Raw genomic sequence first — 22,796 nt, 5'->3', positions numbered from 1 at the left:
ATCAAAACACACAGGCACACACATACTAATCTTCTACAAAGAACAAAATTGGGCATCAAGGCTATTAACATTTTTGGGTGATGCAAGATTGCTCAATCCCTAGGATGCTTATGTATCGACCATGTGCATTGGAGTTAAGTATACAAAAGCGGTCTATTCTTCATATCTGTTTACAATATTCTTTTGCAAATCGGTAATTGCTTGCTTTATATATGGAAAGTCTTTTGAGTTTTAATCTTAAGTTAAATAAGGAGTCTTAAATTTCTAGTCTGGCAATGTGTCTTAAGTTAAAGATAGACTTACAAATTTCTGGTGTGGCATTTTATCCTCAAGAAGTCTTTGTTGTATCAAGAGATCCAACAAATATTTAGGTCTCAAGTTAATTCTTTTTCTCTTTGTCTCTTGTTCTCAACTTGAATTGGTTGTCCCATTTACTCCTGGTTATGCTTCCATGCTTGCAATGTGTTGTCATCAATGTTTATTACTGATTAATTTTTTCTTTCACTTGGCTTCAGCCTAACCCAACTTTGCAAAGGAAAGAGTGCCAAAAATGTTCACATCAACATGCTATACTAGTTGCAGAAATAGAATCACATATCATTAATACATCAGAGATAATGGATTGAACAATAGGTTTATTCAACAAGCTACCGTACACTGCAACGCAAAGCTTGAGTACAGGGAGGACCTGTAATGTCCCCTTTTGGTGAATGCCCTAGTTTCTGCCCTTAATCACAATTTCCAAATAGAACAAGAAATGGAATAGGGCTAGTGATATAATTTACCCGATTGAGACCCTGCAAAAAGGTTAGAAAACATTTGTAACATTGTTCATAAAATAGATTTTCTTAATTAGGAACATCAAGAGCATAGATCTCTCCTACTATGTTGGAGACTTCAATTTAATCATAAGATATCTCTAATCTATTTGGGGAAATTCAACCATAGGGAAGCTAGAATAAGGTGACTTGATAGGGTGCCCTAGAAATCCTCTACCCTAGGCCCAAGAATGGATATATCATCCCTCCCTGCCTCATGTGGCCCTTGCCATCAATATGAGGTGGTGTACCTAGTGAGGTGTCCTATAACCGTTCCCCTTCATCATGACATACTTTTCCACTTCCTATGATTGGATTCCTTAGCATATATCCACCATGATAGAGGGTTGGGGTGCATTTACAATAGGGTGTCCCAGAAATCTTTCCCTTGAAAGCCCAGGGCAGCACTCCTTGTACCTGTTTGGTCTCATGGAACCTCCGGTCACTACCATGAGGTGGCGTACTTAGAAGAGGATCCTAATGAAGTTTTCCCTCCTTGTAAGCCCTTTAAATCTCTAACATGGCTGATTATAACATTTAATCAAAACATACAATGGCGACATTACAGGACCTGCCGCATCAGTGCCCTTACCCTAACTTCCACCAACTTCCAACGTACTATTTCTGAGATCAAATGATTGTCACTTAAGGCACAACTTTCAAACCCAAACTTACTTAACCAATAAATAGTTTATACACAATCTAAGCCAAAAAGACAATGATTAAAAAGCTGGCAAGAAAACTTTTGTCTTATTTAAACTACATAACTGAGTACACTAACCTTGTTGAAACACCTCTTGAAATTTGCCCATCAAGAAACAGATACCTTAAGTGCTAAGTTACCGGTTCGGGTACGGATTCGCGGATTCGGCAAAAAAAAAAAAATCTTGGGTACGGGTACGGGTTCGTCCGTACACACACACACACACACACACATATATATATACCCATATATTATATATATGTTCAATATATACAATCCATACAAAAATAATATATACAATGCGACTTTCCATACATAAATGATAAATGATAAATGATAAATCCATAATTATTAATTGCCAATGCCAATAAATATTCATATATCGCAAATGTAATCAGTAAACTAATAACTAAAGTCTAATATCATATTCATAATTTGCAAAAAAGATAATATTCAAGTTTCAAGTCTTTTTTAAAAAGTCATAAAGGGGCGAATTAGAGTTTTATTATTAAAAAACTATTTTAAAAAGTCTTTTTTAATTGTTTTTTATTGTTTTTTGACCCGTGGCCCTGTTTTTTGGAAACCACGGGCCTGGGTTCACGCGGGTCCTCCTGGGTTCGACTTGGGTTCCACCCGGGTCCTTCCCAGGTGGCCGGGTCGCAAGACCCACAGGGAACCCGGCCACCTGGGAAGGACCCGGGAGGAACCCAAGGAGAACCCGGGGAGAACCAGGACCGGGCAAGAACCAGAACCCGAACCCAGGCCAAAAGGGGAAGAACCGGTAACTTAGCTTAAGTGTGATTGCCACAATGTATTTGTCCTTTTGATAGTACACTCTGTAAATATTGTTTTCTCTATTACTTCTTATAACACTGTCATGCTAAGTCATTTTCTTGTCATTAATGTAGATGAATCACAAGCATGTACTTGAAGAAAATACACTGTTTTCCTTTAAAATTTGTTCGGTTTTGACATTGAGAAGGCACAGTTTTTAAAAATGTACCATGGAAGGTATGTATTTAAATGAACACGCGTTTATACTGAGTCCAGACTATGTGTCACAGTTGCCTTACCTGGTTATGTGTAGGGTTCAAACATAGCTTATGCTCTAAATAACCTTACTAGTCATTTCATTTTATAAAATTGTGATTTCTTTCCTGTTTAATTTTCTTTTGGATTGAAGCTTTTACAATCATATATGGTGCACAGTGATTGCTTTCCAGAAATACATTGCCATTTTAAACTCGTGGTATAAATGTTATAATTGACAAGTCCGCAGTGTGCTCTGATTACATCTAGTGCATAGTTCTACTTGTGCCTTAATGTGCTAGAAGGAATGCACATGCAAAATATACTTTTAAGTTTTTGCAAGATGGATGTGAGGAAAGCATAGCATCTACAAAATAGAGGAAGCGCAGCACCTACAATTCATAAGCATCAACTAACCTGCTTATTGTTTGTTCTAGCAATTAATGTTTCATTGAACATTTGGAGTATTTTTTTTGGTTTAGCTTTTATTAAATTATATTTTTTAAGGCTTCAGATGAAAAGAAAATGATCCAAGTATCCTTGCTTTCACATATCATGTGCAGGGAAAGGCTAGCTGCATGTCTGCAGTTGCTCTCAGCCCACATCCTGAATGGGAGGTATTGCAACTTGGTGCCAACTTCTATAAATGAAGACAGTACTTTTTTTTGCATTGCGAGGGTTAAAACTTTTGCTGAATTAAAACTACCTTGTTGATATTAGGTTGTGGCATGCATTATGGAAGCAATAGGGTAATATTTTAGCAACATTCATTTTTTGGGTAAGGTTATAACTTATATATGGTGTTGCATATTATGGTTCTGACTTTGTGGTGTAGATGCTATGAAATATAAAAATCCAAGAAACTTCATGAAGCTAACTTCTCAGCTGCGTCAATTCTATAAATGCATGCTTTTACACAAATATAAGGAGTCAATGAGAAAACAATGTTATTCTGGTTTTGCTCTATACTTTATTTTGTGTATAGCTTTCTAAGTAGTTTGCTCGTATCCCGCCACTTATGATTAACCCAAATAGAAGACTTTCAAATGGATTTTTGGTGAAAATATGAGAATTGATAACATGAATTTATATGGATCTAGGTTACTGATCAGAGCCCTCTTTCCAATTGTTCCTTAGGCTCAAAAACTGTCTCACTGATGGAAGAACATTCCTCTTGGTCCAGTGGGTCCAGCTTGTTGGGGGTCGTTTCTCTGCTGGCAATAACTGAAGGTTTTTCCATTTTGCACTGAATGAAATAATAGACATGGTTTTTCTTCTTCCAGCTCAAAGACTGTGTGGAAGTGAGAAGTGATGAAGTTATAGAGCTATTTCGAAAATAAGTACTTTGTGAAGGTGAAGGCTTGTGGAGAAGGAAAGGTCATCCCTTAATCGTAAAGCAAAGATTGTGCAGAAAGGGGATGATCGACACTTTATGCTGCTTCTTCTCATAATTAAGATGGGAGAAGGGATGATTACACTTTCTGCCCCCACTTGAAGTAAACATATAACCAAAAAGGATGACCGTATTCTTTTCTGTCCTCATTAAAGTTGAAGATGTGCAGCATAAGGACAATCATCACTTTTTCCACCCCAACTTAAAGTGGAAGAAAAGTGGAGAAAGGATGGCCATCCCCTTTCTTGCTCAAGGGAATGTTTTGAGGAGATTGGATACATGAGGATCATTCCTTTTCCTAGAAAGGTTGATAAATTTTCCAGGTGAAGAGAGGGCTATCCCTTGTATGGTGAATTTTCAAAATTGCATTTGATTGTCAATTTTGAAATTTTTTTGTCAGGGTCAAATTTGTATCCAGGGTTTCTGAAGCTGCCAAATTCCAAAGTATGGAACACTTGTACTGAATTCCAAAGTATGGAACACTTGTTATGTAGCCACATTTGACATGTAGTACTTGCTGTTTGACAAAACTTGGACTAGGAAGAATTCATAGCTGTAGTATGTCATGTGCTAATTCTTGGGCACATGTTTGGGTGGAAGATCCAGCATGTAGCTTAGTTAATTTGTCTTCTGTTGTGGGGTTTAGGATTCATCTGAGTACTTGTGATCTTGTAAAAAAAGAAAAGGTGATTGGATTCATCTTCCATTGTTTTGATGGTGTTTTTATGCACTATGCAACACAAAATAAAATACTAAGTATCCTATCCTCTCTTAAGCAAAATCCTCGCAAATGCTAAGTTGCATGATCAAATGAGATGACTCCATGGTTCTCGAATGTCAGGTCTTGACGTGCTCTTGGATAGACTCAGTTGTTTGATGTGATATTGCTGGAATCACAAGGTGGACTTATGTTGAATCATGAGTGCTTTGAATAGCGCTGGAACGAGGAAATTTCACTTAACTAAAAAAGAAGGAAAATGAGAGGGTTTAGAAAGCTATTCTAATCCTAAGAATGTAAGAGCAATGGACAATCTTTGATGAAATTCAACTAAGCTTTGCTTTGACATGCAAGGAACATCTCCACAAGGCTAGTGCAGTCTTCTAGGGATAGCTAATGATTTTGAAATCACCACTACAAGCATTGATACCCTCAAGGTGAAGCATATCAATGAAGAAGGAGCAATTGAAGATAAGCTTGGCTAAGATAGACCTAGTTGACTATGCAAGACACTTTACAATCACCAAGCTGATAGTAGTATGGATGTATGAATTTCACCATTGATCATGCACAAAGTTCTTCCATTCATCTAAACAACATGAAAACAAATGAGAAGTAAAGACCTTGCAAATTTCTGAATCAACATATGAATTTCACCATATTTTCAATGAAGTTTTACGTTCTTCTTACAATGTCTTGGCAACAATCTTTCCCTTCTCTTCCTACTCTACTCTAACTATCTGCTTGCTATCTAACTATTGACTCTCTATTAACTTATTCACTATTATTCTTTACAAATGAAGAAGTGGAGCCTTATGTAGTGCTCTCATTACAATTGAGTGGCTTAGATTGATTCACAATCAATGGCCAAGATTGAAAGATAAAAACCCTAATTAGGGTTTGTTACACCCATTACAAAGCATTTAATGCTTGACCCATGCCAAAATTACATTTGATGGGACACATGTCCTTCCTTGAATTATTTGACCAATAGATGATGATGGTAGGTGCATCGAACTTTGTGCCCACATGTGGTAGTTATCTCTTTGATGGATAAGTCAGACACATTGAATCTGAACGCCTTATCTTGAAATGATGTGATTGGATAAGTGATGATTGGGTGCCACCTTAGCTGGTTGATCCTTGTAACTTATGTCAAGTGTGTGATTGCAATTCTTCTTGATCATCTTGCTTTTCATCTTCTTGTTTGGGATTCCACCTTAGTGCTGCATTTGATGTAGACCTTGTGATGCTTATGCTTGATGCTTCCTTCTTGCCTTTGAATGCATTGATCTTACTCCTTGTGTGATCTTGTGAAATATTTTCCTTCGAGTAGCTTCCTTGCATGAGCCTGAGACTTGAATGTTGCAATGTCTTCCTTGGGCTCTTGTCTTTGCTTATGTGATGAAATCTTGATGTTGCATGTGAGCTAATGTTCCTTCCACGCATTGATGTTTTGACTCCCTCTTCAGGTCCTTTGCATGTTCATTCCACTTGCATCAAACCTGGAAACAAACATAATTTGAATCAAGACATTGCAAAAAGATATCTGTTCATGTGCTCTTGATGTTTAACTCTAGAGATCACTATATGGTTTTGTACATGCATTTGATTTTCTTTTGATAGAGAGTAGGGCTGTTTATGACTACGAAACAGCCACATATTGGGTGTTTTTTTCAGATAGCCTCTTTACAAAGATATTTTGTCAAAAGATCTTTTGTCTAATCTTTGTCATAAAGACAACAAACAAATGGAGAATTGACATAGTGAAAGCATCTGTAAGCCAGTTAATTAGTAAATAAGGCTTTTGTAATACTTTAAAAGAAAACAATAGTATTAAGTTATATCTACGAGTAGTTAGTTGCCTGACGGTTGATGGCCTAACCAACCGCGAACTCTTTATATTGTAAACTCGTAGCACATTTTGGACATTGGAGTGGAAAGGAATATAATATAGAATTCTGTGTTACATGAATATATCGTGGTATACTGTATTGTGTGTTCTTGATTCCGTGCTAATGTGTTACTATGCTTTGGTGTTATAATTTGGATATTGATGTTCTGTATACTACAACCTAACTCACTTAGGCTACTTACATTTTGGCGCTGTTGCCTCAGTCGAATCTGAAGGTCTCAGGAGGGAAAGCTGGTGGGATGGAAGTATAATGGGTTGTCCATTCGACCAAAGCATCCTGGTGACAGACAGTGACATAGAGGATAATACAGAAGTAACCAGGGAGGATCAGTTGACACAAGACCTGATTCATGCGTGGAACGTTTCCGTGGACCGGTACGTACAACGAGAAGCGGAATTGAGCGCTGTCTTGGCTGGTACGGTACGGGCGGAACTCAACGTGAACCAGGCCGTGCACGATCTCTTGGGTAGCCTTCCACAGTTGTTGGCACGTGTACTCGTGGAACATGAAGAGGAACGAGAGAACACACGGAGGGAGCAACGGAGGCAGCAAGTGCTTCAACAGTATAGCGAAAGGAATTGAAGGGAAGAAGAACAAAGGGACTTCACTCCGCGACGAAATCACCGTAGTTCCAATAATTAATGCCAAATACACTCAATAAAGATCGAAGTCGACAACCCCCAGAGGAAGAAGAAGGGAGCCACGAAGACATAGTGAGAAGGTCCCTGCGTATCCAGGAGCAACTGGAAAGGTGCTTGAAACTCTACCGAGACAAGAGCCATGACAGCCCACAGGGAATAGAAAGTAGTGAGAATTGGGAGCAAACAATCGCGCCGACCGAGTCAATCAACAATTCCCAAAGTAAAGCAGGGAGTACGAGAAAGATGGCACACAACCCCGAAAAACAGAAACTTCCCAGGTTCAACGGACTTGGATCAGAGGATCCCGTTCGCCACTGTAAAACCCGTGTCACCATATGGCAGGCCAATGGCGAGGATGATGAGGATAACTGGCTGAATGCATTTTCGGCCACCCTTCGTGGAATTGCCATTGACTGGTACACGGACCTGCCCACCACTTCAAAGGATACTTGGAAAAAACTGGCCAAAGCATTTGAGGAGGAGTTTCGGCTACTCAGGGACGATGATGAGATCGTCGCAGAAATATACAACACTAAACATGGCAAGACTGAGACCGTACGGTCCTATTACCGCAGACTAAAAGAATTAATTGGAAAAATGGACAATACGCCAGCCGATGGGTTGAAGAAGCGATGATTCATCGAGGGTCTGCAACCATCCCTGCGGAAAAAGATGAAGGTAGTACCTCCATCTACTTTCATGGACGCTTACAATAGAGCCATGGATATTGAAAGCGAGAACAAGACATCAAAAGGCAAGAAGCGCACAAGTGATGAGGATAGTAGTGATCAGGAAAGCGAGGAAGAATCACAAACCATACAAGCACTCCGGAAGGATATGAGATTGATGATGCGGGAAATACGGACGCAAAAGGAAGAAAGTAGGGAGGGCAGGGACCTCTGGTGCACGGAGTGCAAACTGGAGGGACACACAAAAACCAACTGCCCAAAGAAAGAAAGCTTTCTGTGACATCTGTCAAGTGTTGGGGCATGCTATTAAGGAATGCCAATGCCCCTACAACTTGAAGGCAAGGAGCGTCCAAGTACTATATACCCAAGAGCAGGCAACACCACCAACTACACCCTCCAAGAACGCAAATACGACGCATCACTAGGTGGCTATAGGAGCAGTCGGAGGGGGAGTAACAACAACAGTAATAATAATACCCCACGGGGTCGCATCCAATACGATGGAAAAGGCAGACCAATGATACAATGTCGACGATGTAACGAATGGGGCCATTTTGCACGTGATTGCTAGAGTGGTGTTGGACAAGGGGGAGGGCTACTCTGTAAATGGTGTGGGCCGGGCAATCATGAAGATGCGGAATGTCCAAGGCAGAAAGGCGTGAAAATGCTGGAGGTAGTACGGTTAGCACCAGAGGTACTAGCCATTACCCGATTCCATACAAGAAAACTAATATACCCTAACCCAGGTACAGAAAAGGAAAGACTAAAGGAGGCGCAAGAGGAAGTAGAAAGGGAAATGAGTGAGGAACGGAGAAAGACAACATCCTACAAAACCACCAACACCATACGAACCGACTCCGAAGCAACCATAATGAAACAGCTGCTACAAACCACCATGCCGGTCTGCGTAGTGGATTTGTTGCAGACACTACCACAACTGCGGATAGCTATAAACCAAGTGGAGGAGACCAAGAAGGAGGGGAAGACGCCGAGCCACAGGGAGGGAATGGAAGAAAGGAACCACTCAAAGGAGACCAACGATCCTATGTTGATGACAGTAGGGGTAGGCAGGACACCAGCTGTAGTAGAAATGGAGATTCTCGAGTACAGGCTTACTAACACCATTGTAGATGGTGGGTCTGCTGTAAATGTGCTACCTGAAGAAACATGGAAAACCTTGGGAAAGCCAACGCTGTGGCCACCTACCTTCCACCTAGTAGGAGCTGACCAACATGGCATCAAACCATTGGGCACGCTTATGGGCCAAAAGGTAACCATCGGGACACAACACTTCTTCTTAGATTTCATGGTCATATCGTTGGAGCGGAAGGGATATGATGCACTCTTGGGAAGAGGATGGCTTATCACGGCCAAAGCAGACCATAACTGGAAGAAAAGTACCCTTTCCATTGAAAGTGAGGGGAACAAATATGTCATTGACCTTCGAAACTAGCAGGTGAGTCAAGAAGTGGCCTCAGATTTCGGATCAGAGGAGGATACTGCAAGGGAAAAAGGTGAGATAGAGCCGAATGAAGAAGGGGTACTCCGCCTCGGCATTTGCTCAGAAGATGAGACGAATTTTCAGTGGACTATTCCACTGGCAGATGGAGGACTATGAGATCTTCCAGCCAGAGTGCAATGTGTTAGAAATTCTTGAGCTGGAAAACGATGACACCTACCCGCGACAATTTGCTGAATACGAGGAAGGAGGGGTAGAGGTAGAGAGAACCCCGGCACATCAATTTGATAAAGAGGTGGTACAATACGAGGAACCAAAGGTCTAGAGCACCAACCTGGGGGATGAAAAGGACCCAAGAGTAATAATGGTTGGAGATGACTGGGACCCTATGCTAAAGATGGCGACATTCAAGATATTCTTGGAGTATAAAGATGTGTTCACTTGGACTTATAAGGATCTGAAGGGAGTACCCCCAGAACTATGTGTTCATCGAATACCCTTGATGGAGGGGGCGAGGCCTGTGCGGAAACGCCCTTATCGCATGAATAAGAACTATGCGGCCAAGGTGCAAGAAGAGATAGAAAAAATGCTAGAGGCTGGGATCATTTTCCGGGTGCAAACTAGTGAATGGGTTTCCCCCACTGTTATTTCCCTGAAAAAGGAAGGAAACCAGATCCGCATTTGCGTGGACTTTAGAAGCTTAAATGCTGTAACCATTAAGGACCCGTTCCCGATACCATTTACTGATAGTATCCTCGAAGAGGTAGCGGGGCATGAAATTTACTCCTTCATGGACGGCTTTTCCGGCTATAACTAGATCAGCATCGCGGAGGAGGACAAACTCAAAACCACATTTATTGTAGAAGATGGAGTTTTTGCGTACAACCGTATGCCATTTGGGCTATGCAACGCCCCAGCCACTTTCCAGAGGATTATACTCCACATTTTTGACAAAATGGCCACGGGGAACTTCAAGGCCTTTCTGGACGACTGGTCAGTATATAGTGATAAGGAGAACCATTTGAGGATACTGGGGGAATGCATGGACCGGTGCCGACGAGCAAGACTTGCACTCAATCCCAAGAAATGTCAGTTCTTGGTGCCACAGGGGAGATTACTCGGCCACATAGTCTGTAAGGCGGGGTTAAAAACAGACCCATATAAGATCAGAGTTATCCTCGACATGGATAGCCCAACGGATGTTACAGGGATAAAATCCTTCCTTGGCCATGTTGGGTACTACCGACGGTTCATTAAAGGATTCGTAGAAGTGTCCCTTCCACTTGAACGCCTAACAAGGAAAGGGGAACCATTTGTATGGGACAAGGAGCAGAACAAAGCCTTCGAAGAACTCAAAACCAGATTGGTAAGTGCACCTATTTTGGCATACCCTAATTGGGAGAATAAATTTCATGTACATGTGGACGCTTCTAACTTTGCAATTGGAGCCACCTTAACGCAACCTGGATCCTCAGGCTTGGACCACCCAATATATTTTGCTAGTAGGTTACTGTCAAAGGCAGAAAGAAATTATAGCACCACGGAAAGGGAAGCCTTGGGAATGGTATATGCAGTATAAAAGTTCCGCCATTATCTTTTAGCCACACCATTCACATTCTTCGTGGATCACCAAGCACTCATGTACCTGGTGAACAAACTTGTTATTCAAGGACAGGTAAGCCGATGGTTGATCTTGCTTCAGGAATTCACTTTCAATGTCGTGGTGCGACCAGGGAAAAGTCACGTAATGGCTGACCACCTATCCAGAATAAAATCCGGGGAGCCAGCGGAAGGAGGAGTGAGTGAAGATTTCCCTGATGGCCATTTATTCAAGATAGCCGTGTTACCTTCTTGGTACGAGAAACTCGGGCAGTATCTTTCTACAACAACATTTTCAGGCAACATGGCCCCAAGCAAGAGAAGGAAGCTAGCACTAAAAAGCACCACGTTTCAATTGATCCAAGGGCTCCTATATAAATTGGGCCCGGACGGTATCCTGCGAAGATGTGTCTTGGAGGAAGAAATTCCTGGAGTCCTAAGAGAATCTCACGAAGGACTAGCGGGAGGACATATGGGGCCGGATACCACGACACGAAAAATCTTGCTAGCAGGGCTCTGGTGGCCTACACTCTATGTAGATGCGAGGGAATGGGTAACCAGCTGCGACACATGCCAAAGGGCAGGTAAGCCACTCAAATGAGACTTCATGCCTCTTTTCCCGTCCCAACCACAGGAATTGTTCAAAAGATGGGGACTGGATTTCGTAGGACCACTTAGGACGAGCAAGGTGCATAGATGCCACTACATTGTGGTGGCTATAGAATACCTCACTAAGTGGGCTGAGGCCAGAGCTTTACCCGACAACACAGCCTTGAGCACCGCCAAGTTTCTCTATGAACACATTGTGACCCAGTTCGAGATACCCCTGCAAATCACGAGTGATAGGGGGGTACACTTTGTCAATCAAGTGATATGCAATATGACAACAAAATTCAAGATCTTCCACGCATTGTCTAGTCCGTACTATCCCAGGGCGAATGGCCAAGCGGAGTCCACCAACAAAGTACTCGTATCTATTCTCTACAAGACGTGTGGAGTAGAGCAAGGGGACTGGGAAGAGCGATTGCCTGCAGTATTGTGGGCCTACCAGACAACGTACAAGGCGACAACGACACACACTCCCTTTCAGCTTATGTATGGACAAGAGGCAGTGATGCCAGCAGAATACATTGTGCCAACCTTGCGGATAGCGGTACAAAACAGATGGGGGGATGAGGAAAGCCTTAAGGAACGACTCATGACCTTGCAAAAATTAGATGAGCGCCGCCTAATGGCACAATGGGCCATAGAAGTGGCTCAAAACAGAAGAAAAGCTTGACATGATAAACATCTAAGGCGGATGAAGTTCTCGCCGGGGCAGCTGGTACTCAAGTACAATGGCCGTAATGAACTCCGACCAGGTAAATTTCGACTTCGATGGCTAGGACCATACAAGGTAAGGGAGGTGGGGAAAAATGGAGCTATTAAATTGTCTAACCTGGATGACAGTCCCATCAGGGATCCAGTAAATGGATCAAAACTAAAAATCTACAAAGAAAGGGAATCAATAGCCATTAATATGGTGGCCATTAAAATGGTGGAACCCATAGGTGGTCACAAGGACAAAGTGATGGTGATGGAAAAAAATAAAGTAGCTGATTTCCACAAAGTCCAAACAGAAATATGGGAAGGTCGATTAAAGTGGAACAAAGAAAAAACAAAGAGAGAAGAGGACGGAGAGAGAAAAAGAATAAGAAAAAATACAAGGCAAAAATATTTAAAAATAAAAGGCCAAGGCAAAATATCAAAAAATAAAGACAAAACATTAACAATTAAAGCAAGGAAAAAACATAAGAAAATCGTGAAGTGCTTAGTGTATGCTAAAACCAAAAGAGTGAAGGAGAGCGACAAGGAGACAAGGCGGCACATCAGGCATGCCACCGTACGCACAACCGGGGGAAGGAATGGGAGAAGGATGCAGGTAGGAAGTGGAGCAGCGAAGGCCACACGCGGCGTACACAGGGTAAGGGAGAGTTGTGGTGTGCAGGGACGCAGAGTGAGCGTACGCGGGATGGGGGAGAGCCGCAGCGTGGAACAAGGACGCAACGTACGCGGTGGCACACAAAGTAGCAGCGCGAAGGGGGAGAAGGCGACGCGAAGGGGGAAGCGTACGCAACCATCAGCCGGAGGGGTGGCGTGAATAGGCTACGGCGTACGCAGCTTCCCGTGTGCATAGGCCCCAGGCACAGTGTATACCTTGGGCACCGGGTGGAGTTTCAATCGCAGCGTACACAGCGTACGCGACACCTAAAGTATGCAACACCTCAGCCACAGAGTATACATCCACAACCCTCGGGTACAACAGCATACACGCACGAGATGGTGAAAGGGAGTCACGACAACCCTAGAACGGGAAGTTACGACATAAATTACAAGGCCAGTACCTCTAACAAGCAAGCAGTGGCCATGCCAGGAACCAGCAAGAAAAGCCAAGAGAGGGCATCAGAACAGGTGAATGTGGAGAATGTCACGTTTGAAGGAGTGCTTGGAAGCGAGTGTAGGAGTGTTGTGACCATTTCACACATCGCCCCATTGCAAATGGGGACCCCCTCTTTTTGCTTGTTTTTCGCTCGCCTTTCGCTTCGTTTTTAGGGTTTTGTTAGTCAGTCAGTTGTCTGGATTTAGGGTCAAGCCTTAGGGTTTTAATTGCCATCTTTTTAGGCCAGAATCCAGTCAATTTTGAGAGCTTTTTGAGCTTCCTTTTGTAGGATGCAATTTTGAATGAAATGAATTCGCCAGAGTGGTCTATTTTCAATTGGAATTTTTGAGTGCTGAGCTTAAATTTGTCTAAGTGTTGATGATGAAATGTGAATTTTTGTCCAATTGAGTAATTTTGACCAAATTTTGACTTTTTTTGATTTTTGATCCCGGGCATTGGGAATGATTTGTTTTTGCCTCGTGAAGTGATTAAATGTGCAAAATCATGATATTTTGACCTGTAGGAGCAAAATCGCTCCTGTCCCTCAGTGAAGGACCGGAGCTAGTTTTCAAATATCTTACTGTCCCTGCAGAGTCAAGATGAATTCCGAATTGCAAGTGATGAAGAATGGCGTGATCTTTCCGTTGAATATAAATTGAAGAATTTTACGAACACGAAATGCCTGCAGGAGTCAAAATCGCTCCTGTCCCTCAGTGAAGGACTGGAGCTACAAATCAAATATTACCTTGTCCTTGCAGGATTTTAATGATTTGACGATTTGAAGAGGTCCAAGGAGATATGTTTTATCAAATGAATATAACTTGAAGTGCCATCATGAAGGAGAATGACCCAGAATGCCAAAATCGCTCCTGTCCCTCAGTCAGGGACCAGGGCGAAGTTCTTTGTAGCTCCCGTCCCTCTCCCAGGGACCAGAGCGAAGTTCTTCATAAGGCAAAATCCAGACGAAAATCAAGCAAGTTATAAGTTTGAAGGGAAGAAAGGAGATGAATTGAACCCATTGAAGACAAATTGAAGATTATCAAACATCAACATGGGACCTAAATACCTAAGTTCGCTCCTGTCCCTCAGGCAGGGACCAGAGCGATTTTTGTCTTAAATGATTTTTTTGCCAAGTTTGAGAGAACCCCAAGGCATGGGTAAATGGAATGGAACATTACGAGACCATTGAAGATAAATTTTGAAGGAGATAAAGTGAAATAAAGCCCACAAGAGCAGGATCGCTCCTGTCCCTCTCCAAGGGACCAGGGCGATATAATGATTATACTATCGTTCCTCCAAATTCAAGACTTTCTAAGACGGAGAGCAAGGTGGCAAGGACGTCTTAAGGCATCTCCATCAAGCACAAAGCATCAAGGGTCGTCAACGTTGAAAGATTTGTACAAAATACCCTAGTTCGCTCCTGTCCCTCAGGAAGGGACCAGAGCGAAATTTGCATAAAGGCATAGATTTCGAAAGTTAAACAAGCATCAAGTGACCAAGAAGGATCAAGGGACTACGTTTTACCCAAGGAAGACGATTGCAAGTTGGAGAACGCAAGCATGAACCCAAAAACTTGAAGTTCGCTCCTGTCCCTCAGGAAGGGACCAGAGCGATATTGAATATATTGATCAATTCATGCAAAAATCACGTTAAGTCAAGGCTTTACAAGGTCGTAAAAGGTTCAAGGCGTCTTTTGAAGGTCATATACCAAAGTGTTGCACGTTAAGATGCTACCAATTTGTACAAAAGGCCTATATCGCTCCTGTCCTTTGGACAAGGACCAAAGCGATTTTTACTAAAACACTCATGTCCCGTCAAAACCAAGACAAGGCAAGGATAGGCAATATCAAGGACGCTATTTCGAAGGCAATGAACAAAGAACCAAGATCAAAAGTTTGCAAATTTGAGCCAAGACACATGGATCGCTCCTGTCCCTCTCCAAGGGACAAGGGCGATGATCTTTCCAACGTTTAAATGTCTTGTGGAATTCAAGCGAAATGAGCATGGAATCAAAGAATAGCATTGTTTGTCCTTCACAAAGATGATTGAGGCTCGAATTTACAAAGGTCAAGGAGAAATTATGAGGATCGCTCCTGTCCCTCTCCAAGGGACCAGGGCGATATTTGCCAAAACACCTATTATTCTTCGAAGATCATAACAAAACAAGTTGCAAAGGGTCTAAAACGCCATTTGGAAGGCAATGAACGAAGAGTTAGAATAAAAAACGATGAATTTCAAGCTAGAAGACAAGGATCGCTCCTGTCCCTCTCCAAGGGACCAGGGCGATATTACATTTAAAGACATTCCTTCGCACAAACAAGTCAATCAAACTCGAAGGACCCAGCTAAAATGTCGATTTGAACGTGGAAATGAAGACTTTGGACGTCAAAAATGCAAAGACCAAGACCAAATTGATGGATCGCTCCTGTCCCTCAGTCAGGGACCAGGGCGATGAGGTATGTATATTTCATTTTCAAGTTTTGGCGCCCAAAGCAAGTATTTTTGAATTTATTTTAAATGCTAAAATTCGATATGTTTTGAAAATTCAATTAAATGGCATTTAAATATTGCGCTTGGTATTAATTAATTATTTTGCCTTATAAAAAATCGAAGTTTATTAAATAATAACGATGGCATTTAATAATTAATTATTAAATTAATAAAAAAATCAAAAGGAGCGCTTGGTATTTTAGAGGTCGGCCTTTATTATTTATTTAAAAATCATTTAAATTGCCTTATTTTTACACAAGTTGGCCTAAGGTAATTATGGTGAAAAGCGCCTATAAAGGGGAGATGAAGATCGTCATTTTTACATCATCATTTATCATCTCTTACATGCGATCTTGAAGGAGAAAGTGCGAATTGTGTTTGAGGAGTGCGAACTTATTTTTCACTTGGGCGAATTGACAAAGGATCGATCATTTAGAGGAGATCACGTCAAGGACATACCAAAGGTGGCGAATTTGTCAAATGCATTAGAGATCACATCAAATACTTGAAGGGTGGCGAAGTTGATAAGAAGAACGTTGATTTGAAGATCACATCGAAGCTATCTAATATCAATTTTGCCTAGGCGAATTTTTCTTCATTTTGCATTCTAGAGTTAGCTCTCTTTTGAGGTATGGCGATATTTGCTTTATTGTTTTATTAGTTGATCGTCATTACCTAGATTTTGAAATTTTGAATTTTGAATTCCTAGCTCAATCGTCATTTTTAGGAAATGATAACTCAAAGACTTATCATGAAGTTTCCTAAAATTTACTCTCTAATCCATGTTATTTATTGCAAAATCTAGCTTCTCATTATGAAATGTTGTGTAGGTATGGCAACCCCGAAGGCGGGAGCATCCACCAGTCGTTCAGCTCTCATGAAAGAAGATCAGAAGACCGAAGAAGTGGAGACCAAGATCGTGTCGAAGTGGAGCAACATTGGAGATACCAACTTGGGTAACTTCAGCACGAAGAAGTTTCGAGAGGTCCCTTACATTGGCAAGCCATCACCTGTCGCCCGGAGAATAATCGAGAGTGGCATCATTAAGGCGGCCGGCTTTCCTCCAGCTATTCAGTGCCATGAGTTGATGATCGAGTGTGCTCGTCATTATGATCCACAGTCCAGGACGATCGTGTCCAATGAGGGAAACACTTTGGCATACCTTTCAGAGGAAGCTATAAGTGAAGCTTTCCATCTTCCAGAGCACAGGGACATGATATACAAGAACATAGAAGGAGCCAGGTCAATGTACGAAGATGATCTAGATGCTTGTCTAAGCATAATCAATAAGAACTGGTTACTCAAGAGTCGTCCCCGTCTGAGCAAGGTCCCGAACACACCGCACAGGATTGATTTCCAGGAGGAGTACAGAGATTTGATTACCATGCTCAACCGAGTTACAGGAGCCCCTCACGCCTTCTATTTTGAGAAGTGGATGTTTTACTTCATCCAGGTGATCGTTCAAGGGAAAGGTACGATACATTGGGCTAGGATGATTAGCCATTGCTTGGACGTACAGTTGAGAAGACTCAAGGCTACTAAGTCCTTCCACATGAGTTCATACGTCATCTATGCCTTGATTAGGAGTGTTGAGTACGCAGGACTACCTCATAGAGGAGTGATTGGAAGAGGACCCGGCGAGGTCAGAGCTTGCGATTCCTATGCCTACTTGCATCATCCGCCCGGAAGTAACTACAAGTTAGTTAATGATACCTTCACGATGAACATCACAAGGACGTTGCAAGGTGGGATTCACAACAGATTATCTCAGGATGCACAGGAATTCATAAAGAGGTACGGTGCTTGGTTCATTCAGTTTCCCAAGTTCATTTATATTAGAGTGCATGGATGTCCTTTACCACCATACATGTTGCCGAGATATCCGACAGACAGAATTGTGTTACTTGAAGTAACAAGACAGTTGGCAGCATATGCGAGGGCATTCAGACACAGACATCAGAATGGAGTTCCAGTACCTATCATTTTGGGCAATTCAGTTGAGGTATGTCCTAATGCTTTAGCCATGGATGACGCAGAGAAGGAGTTAGCCTTGTATTCTTTTTCATCTTTTACTTTGAGAGAAAGCTTTGATCCACATGGACATTTAGAGGAGACAGTCGGCAGAAAGTTTAGACATGAGTACCAAATAGAAGATTTTATGATGAATCTCTTAGATGATCTTGAAGTGAAACGGAAAATGCATTCTAGATTGCCTTTGGATTTCATCAGGAAATGCAGGATTTATAGAGTGGCCGACCAAGCTCAGGACAGTGGCAGACATATCCAGTCATCCTATGATCGAGAAAGCAAAACAATAAGGTTGGATTGGAATGAGCCCGAGGTCGTGGATTTAGATACTTTGATGGCACCAGTCTTGTCTTGTACTTGCAGATGGGTTGACGTACAACATCAGAAGTTGAGAGAACAAGGCATGGCTATGTCTTTCACTTTGGAAGAGAAGCCTGCCGAAGGTGGAGCTAGTGTGAGTGAAGGCAATCCTAATCCTAGAAATTCAGGTGAAGGTAACCATCGATGTGCCAGTGAGGGCAATCTCCATCCAAGAGGTTCGAAGAGAAAAGAGAGACCTGGAAAGAGAGAATCTTCCAAGAAGAAACAAGAGGTTAACAGAGATCGATCATCCGGTACTTCTTCTAGACATGAGAAGAGAACAATTCAAGTGGAAGAATCCATGGAGTCGATGGTACAGAATGACAGGCAGGAAGGAGGACAGGCACAACATGGTTCACCAGATGGGTCTCTCCAGGACTATGAGTTGGATGAAGATAAAGAAGACAATGAAATGGCATCTCCTCCCAGACAAGAAGAAATAGTGCACAAAGAGATTCAAGTTCAAGAAACAAGATCGATTATCCCAGATTGGTTGAAGGAAAGATTAACTAAGGTGATCGTAGTAGAGGACGAGGACAGTGCAATTGATTTACAGAGCCTTGTTGGACGTTCACACGAAGTAACAGAGAAGAGAAAGGCTACCAAGATGTCCAAGATGATTCGAGATGAGACTGGATCCAGAAAACTGCAGATAGCTACACCAGCAGTAGACAAATATGAAGGTGAGATCCTAGCAGAGGAATATGACATACAGACATTTGAGTTAGGACCATCTACAGTAGAGCAGACGCTAGATGATGCTACCGACTCATTTGAAGCATTAAAGGACAAGCTTAGAGAAGAAATGGAGAAGAATAGGAAGCTTGAGAGAGAGGTCGGTGCATGGAGGGCATATTTCAGTCACATCAATGAACCTTTGGGACGTCAGGATCCAACTAGATCACCAGTGCAAGCACTTCCACTTCAATCAATCGATGAAGCAGAAAGATTCAGGAACATGGTCCAACGTACAAGTAATTGGATGGATAGATCTCATACAGTGGCCATAGAATTTGTAACAAGGATGATGAAGATTATTCATCAAGCTATTCAAGTTCTTGAGATAATCCACAATTTGATGATAACAGTAGCTGCATTTGCCCATACCAAGGATGTCATCATTCCTGTCTTGAAGGTAATTAGACACACATCAAGGAAAGTTTTAGCGCAAGAGAAGATCTTGGATGGAGAATCTCACAGTTTGTTTCAGTGGTCAACCTTACTCCATATGAAGAGTGTTTTCTTCGAGGACATCAGTGTTAGATGTGGCCAAGTTGAAGAGGTGATCAATCCGATCCAGGACAGAGTATTTGAGGTACTTCGTACCATTCTTGGCAGAAGGATCGAGGTCGAGACAGATGTGGATATGCAGGAATTAGAGGGTAGAATCAAGGTCATCTTTTGCAAGGACGCAAATGTTACAGATGAGCAATATGATCAGATGTTTGCCACCATGCTCTTGATTGAAAGAACGAAGGAACTTGAATCTACTTGGGACGCAGCTCTTCTAGATGCATTCGATCAGGTCATCCACTTGGAAGAGAGTATGAAGAATCTTCCCGAGATTCCAATTGCAGAAATCGAAGGAATCGTGACAAGATTCATTGCATATGGCAAAAAAGAACATTGGAAAGGGAATAAGATTCTAGATGAAAGGTTGTTATAGATGACATGGCATCTTATTTGTCATTGGTTTATGTCTCCTAGATTTTTGTGCCAAATTTAATATTTGGCTATGTATTTAATATTGTTCAGTAAAAAGGAGGCCATTTGTAACAAACCCTAATTAGGGTTTAGGTGTCATGATCTTGACCGTTGATCTACTTTCGATCTGGACCTTTCATTGTAATTGGGGATGCTATTTATACCCCCATTTTTCATTTCATTTAGTAATAGTCAATAGTTAGATTTCAGAAAGTTTGTTGTATTAGAGAGATTAGAGTTAGAAGCAATTTTATTGTGTAGCAAGATTGAGTTTTGAAGAGAGGAATTCAAGCAATTGTTGTACATGATGACTTGGAAATCAATAAAATATTGAAGTTATGGTGTTTTGTTGCAACTTTCTTAGTTATCTTCATGGTTGTTTAATCTACTTGAATCATGCTCAATCAAGGTAGTGTGTTAATTTGAAGGACATAGTGTGAGACTTGATCTTTGGTAGGATTTGTAATCCAAACCACTAGCTTCTTGTTGATTGTAGGAATGCCTTGCGTGGTTGACTGGAGAATACCTTGAATCCCTTAATCTTCAATCATTATTGTATCTTGGATATGTACTTTCGTGGTAGTGTCCTTGATCTTTGATGCATTGAATATCATTTTGTTACCTTAGAAGATCGCACTAATTTCAATTGAGTTGTTATCTTATGGCAAAATTGAAGTTGGTTGAATCTTGCCAAGTCTTGTCCATACGAAGTCATTCTTAGGGTTAGATTAGATTAGACTTCTTGAAAACCCTACTCTTTTGTTATTTTTGAAAAGTTTCTTTAGTTTAGTAAAATCTTGAACTTTCGGAATGTGTAAGACCCCTTGAAGGAAACAGCAAATCACATCATACCGCTGGAAGCTTGTCCACACGTAGAGACCCTACTAACCAGAACCTTGGAGTCTTCCTAACTGATCCTTTATGCGAATCTTCAGCAGTTAGAGGCTTTTTCTCAAGAGAGGATAAGATGCCTATTGGTATTTTATTCTGTGTATGATGGTGTATAAAATACACGTCAACAAGGAGGTGGTGGGAAAACAATGAGGAGGACCACCCCCTAAAGAGTTCACTGAAGAAAGCAGAGGTTGATAAAATCATTTTTATGCCCATCTTCAACCTAAAAGAATTTGAGCCTATATTGTGTGCCATGGTCCATGGGTATGAGCAGGGCAAGCATAGATTAGTAATTGACTATTTGGGACAGACAGTGGTGATTTCTTATGTACCCAAGGAATTCAACAAGGTTTTCGGAATTCCCAGTAGCGGTGATTCAGCTATGAAACCATTAGCAAGGATGCCTACAAAAGAAAAGAAGTGGCTGCTGGAACACATCTGCGGCGATACACTCACAGAAGAGCAATGGGGCAGTTTATGGCAAAATAGCAATAGAAGGGGCCTGAAGAAATCTTATCTCACCTCACCAGAGTGGAGATGTGTCATGGATATCCTGAAGAGTAAGCTAACAGCAGCAAGCCGAGCATCCGATGTTGCAATATGGATGCTACGCCTCATGTACGGACTAAGTAATGGCAAAATTTACAACTGGGGCCGAGTCCTTTCTAGCCGAGTAAAGGAAGCCATGCTCCTCAAACACAAAACTCTATATGTGCCCTATCACCTCATTGCCCTCTTCTTGGAAGCATTGAGAACTCAAGTGGCGTTGGAAAATAGAGGAGGGTTTGTGGCCTCAAGCCGGGTGGAGCCCTACAAGCCAGCCATGTATTATTGGCTACACCTGAACACTTTTACAGTAGTAGCCACAAAGACAACACTGAGGAAGAAAGCAAGGTAAGAACTGGCAGGGAGCATAGAAGATGGAGGAGAAGAAGATAATAACTCTGAGGAAGAGGAGGAAGAGGTAGAGACAGGGGAAGAAGAAACATACATATCATCTTCAGAGGAAGACGAAGGAGAATTCCGTATGGAGCAAAGCCACGGACCAGAAGGTGATAAGGAGGGTAGGACAGGACTTCCAACATTGGAGCCAATGGGCATGGAACAGGAAGGAGGACATGTAGTAGGTCGGCAGCAGGTAGAGACAGAAAGCCGTATGGGGGGCATACCAGCCGTACCAGGATGGGGAGTAAGGAAAAAGGTACTTTTCAAGCCAGCACAGATTCCCACCATGGCACAATTGGTACCTGGGGTCACAGGGACCCCATCTCAGTTAATAGACTTGAGGAGACACAGTGCGGGGGCCCACACTCTCCATATAAACACACCCAGGGGCGTGGAAGCGGCTAGAGCTGTCGCATTGGTAGTGGCACCAATAACCGATCCGCTCGCAACCGTGGAGGTAGGAAATACAGAAGAGGAAATACAATCGGAAGAGCTAGAGGGAGACAGAGGAAAGGGGACCAAGGAAACAGACATGGAGACAGAAATAGACAGCCTACTGGCCAGATTCCAGATGGACATAGAGGTTCCACCTCCTTCACCATGGCTGGGGCCTGACCAGCAGGAGGAGAGCCTGAGGATTGAAGAAATTGGGAAAGGGCACAGTACGTCCTCACCAGCAGAGGGGATCCGAGAGTGGGAACCGGTTGCGTAGCATTTTCTTTCCGAGTTGGAAGTAATGAGGACAACCACGGAGAGGATGATAGATCATTCTCGAGGATTTGATATACTTGCTATAGTAAGAGCAACGGAAGCACTACTGGCGTTTATGACAGAAGGCTGCGAGAGGGAGTTCTCAGAGAAAATTAGGAACCAAGGTTGGCCCAACACGGGAACTCTAGAAATAGTAGCAAAATGGGGAGTACCACAGATCCTTAGTGGGCATACAGGAGGTAATCAGGAAGTAATGAGAACCCTCACTTCCATGGAATGG

The 22,796-nt window shown here is 42.2% G+C and overlaps 1 protein-coding gene across 1 annotated transcript in view; it reads left to right on the top strand.

The window, feature by feature from the left end:
* LOC131067385 (25S rRNA (cytosine-C(5))-methyltransferase NSUN5) overlaps positions 1-22,796 on the top strand; it is a 246,450-nt gene that overhangs the window by 117,320 nt on the left and 106,334 nt on the right. The window contains exon 7 of the mRNA XM_058002363.2: positions 3,114-3,167. Coding sequence (XP_057858346.2) covers positions 3,114-3,167 — 54 coding nt within the window. The remainder of the gene's footprint in view (positions 1-3,113; positions 3,168-22,796) is intronic.

This window comes from Cryptomeria japonica, chromosome 6 (genome assembly GCF_030272615.1).
Source record: "Cryptomeria japonica chromosome 6, Sugi_1.0, whole genome shotgun sequence".
Lineage (NCBI taxonomy): Eukaryota > Viridiplantae > Streptophyta > Pinopsida > Cupressales > Cupressaceae > Cryptomeria > Cryptomeria japonica.
This window is presented reverse-complemented; position numbering and strand designations above follow the sequence as displayed.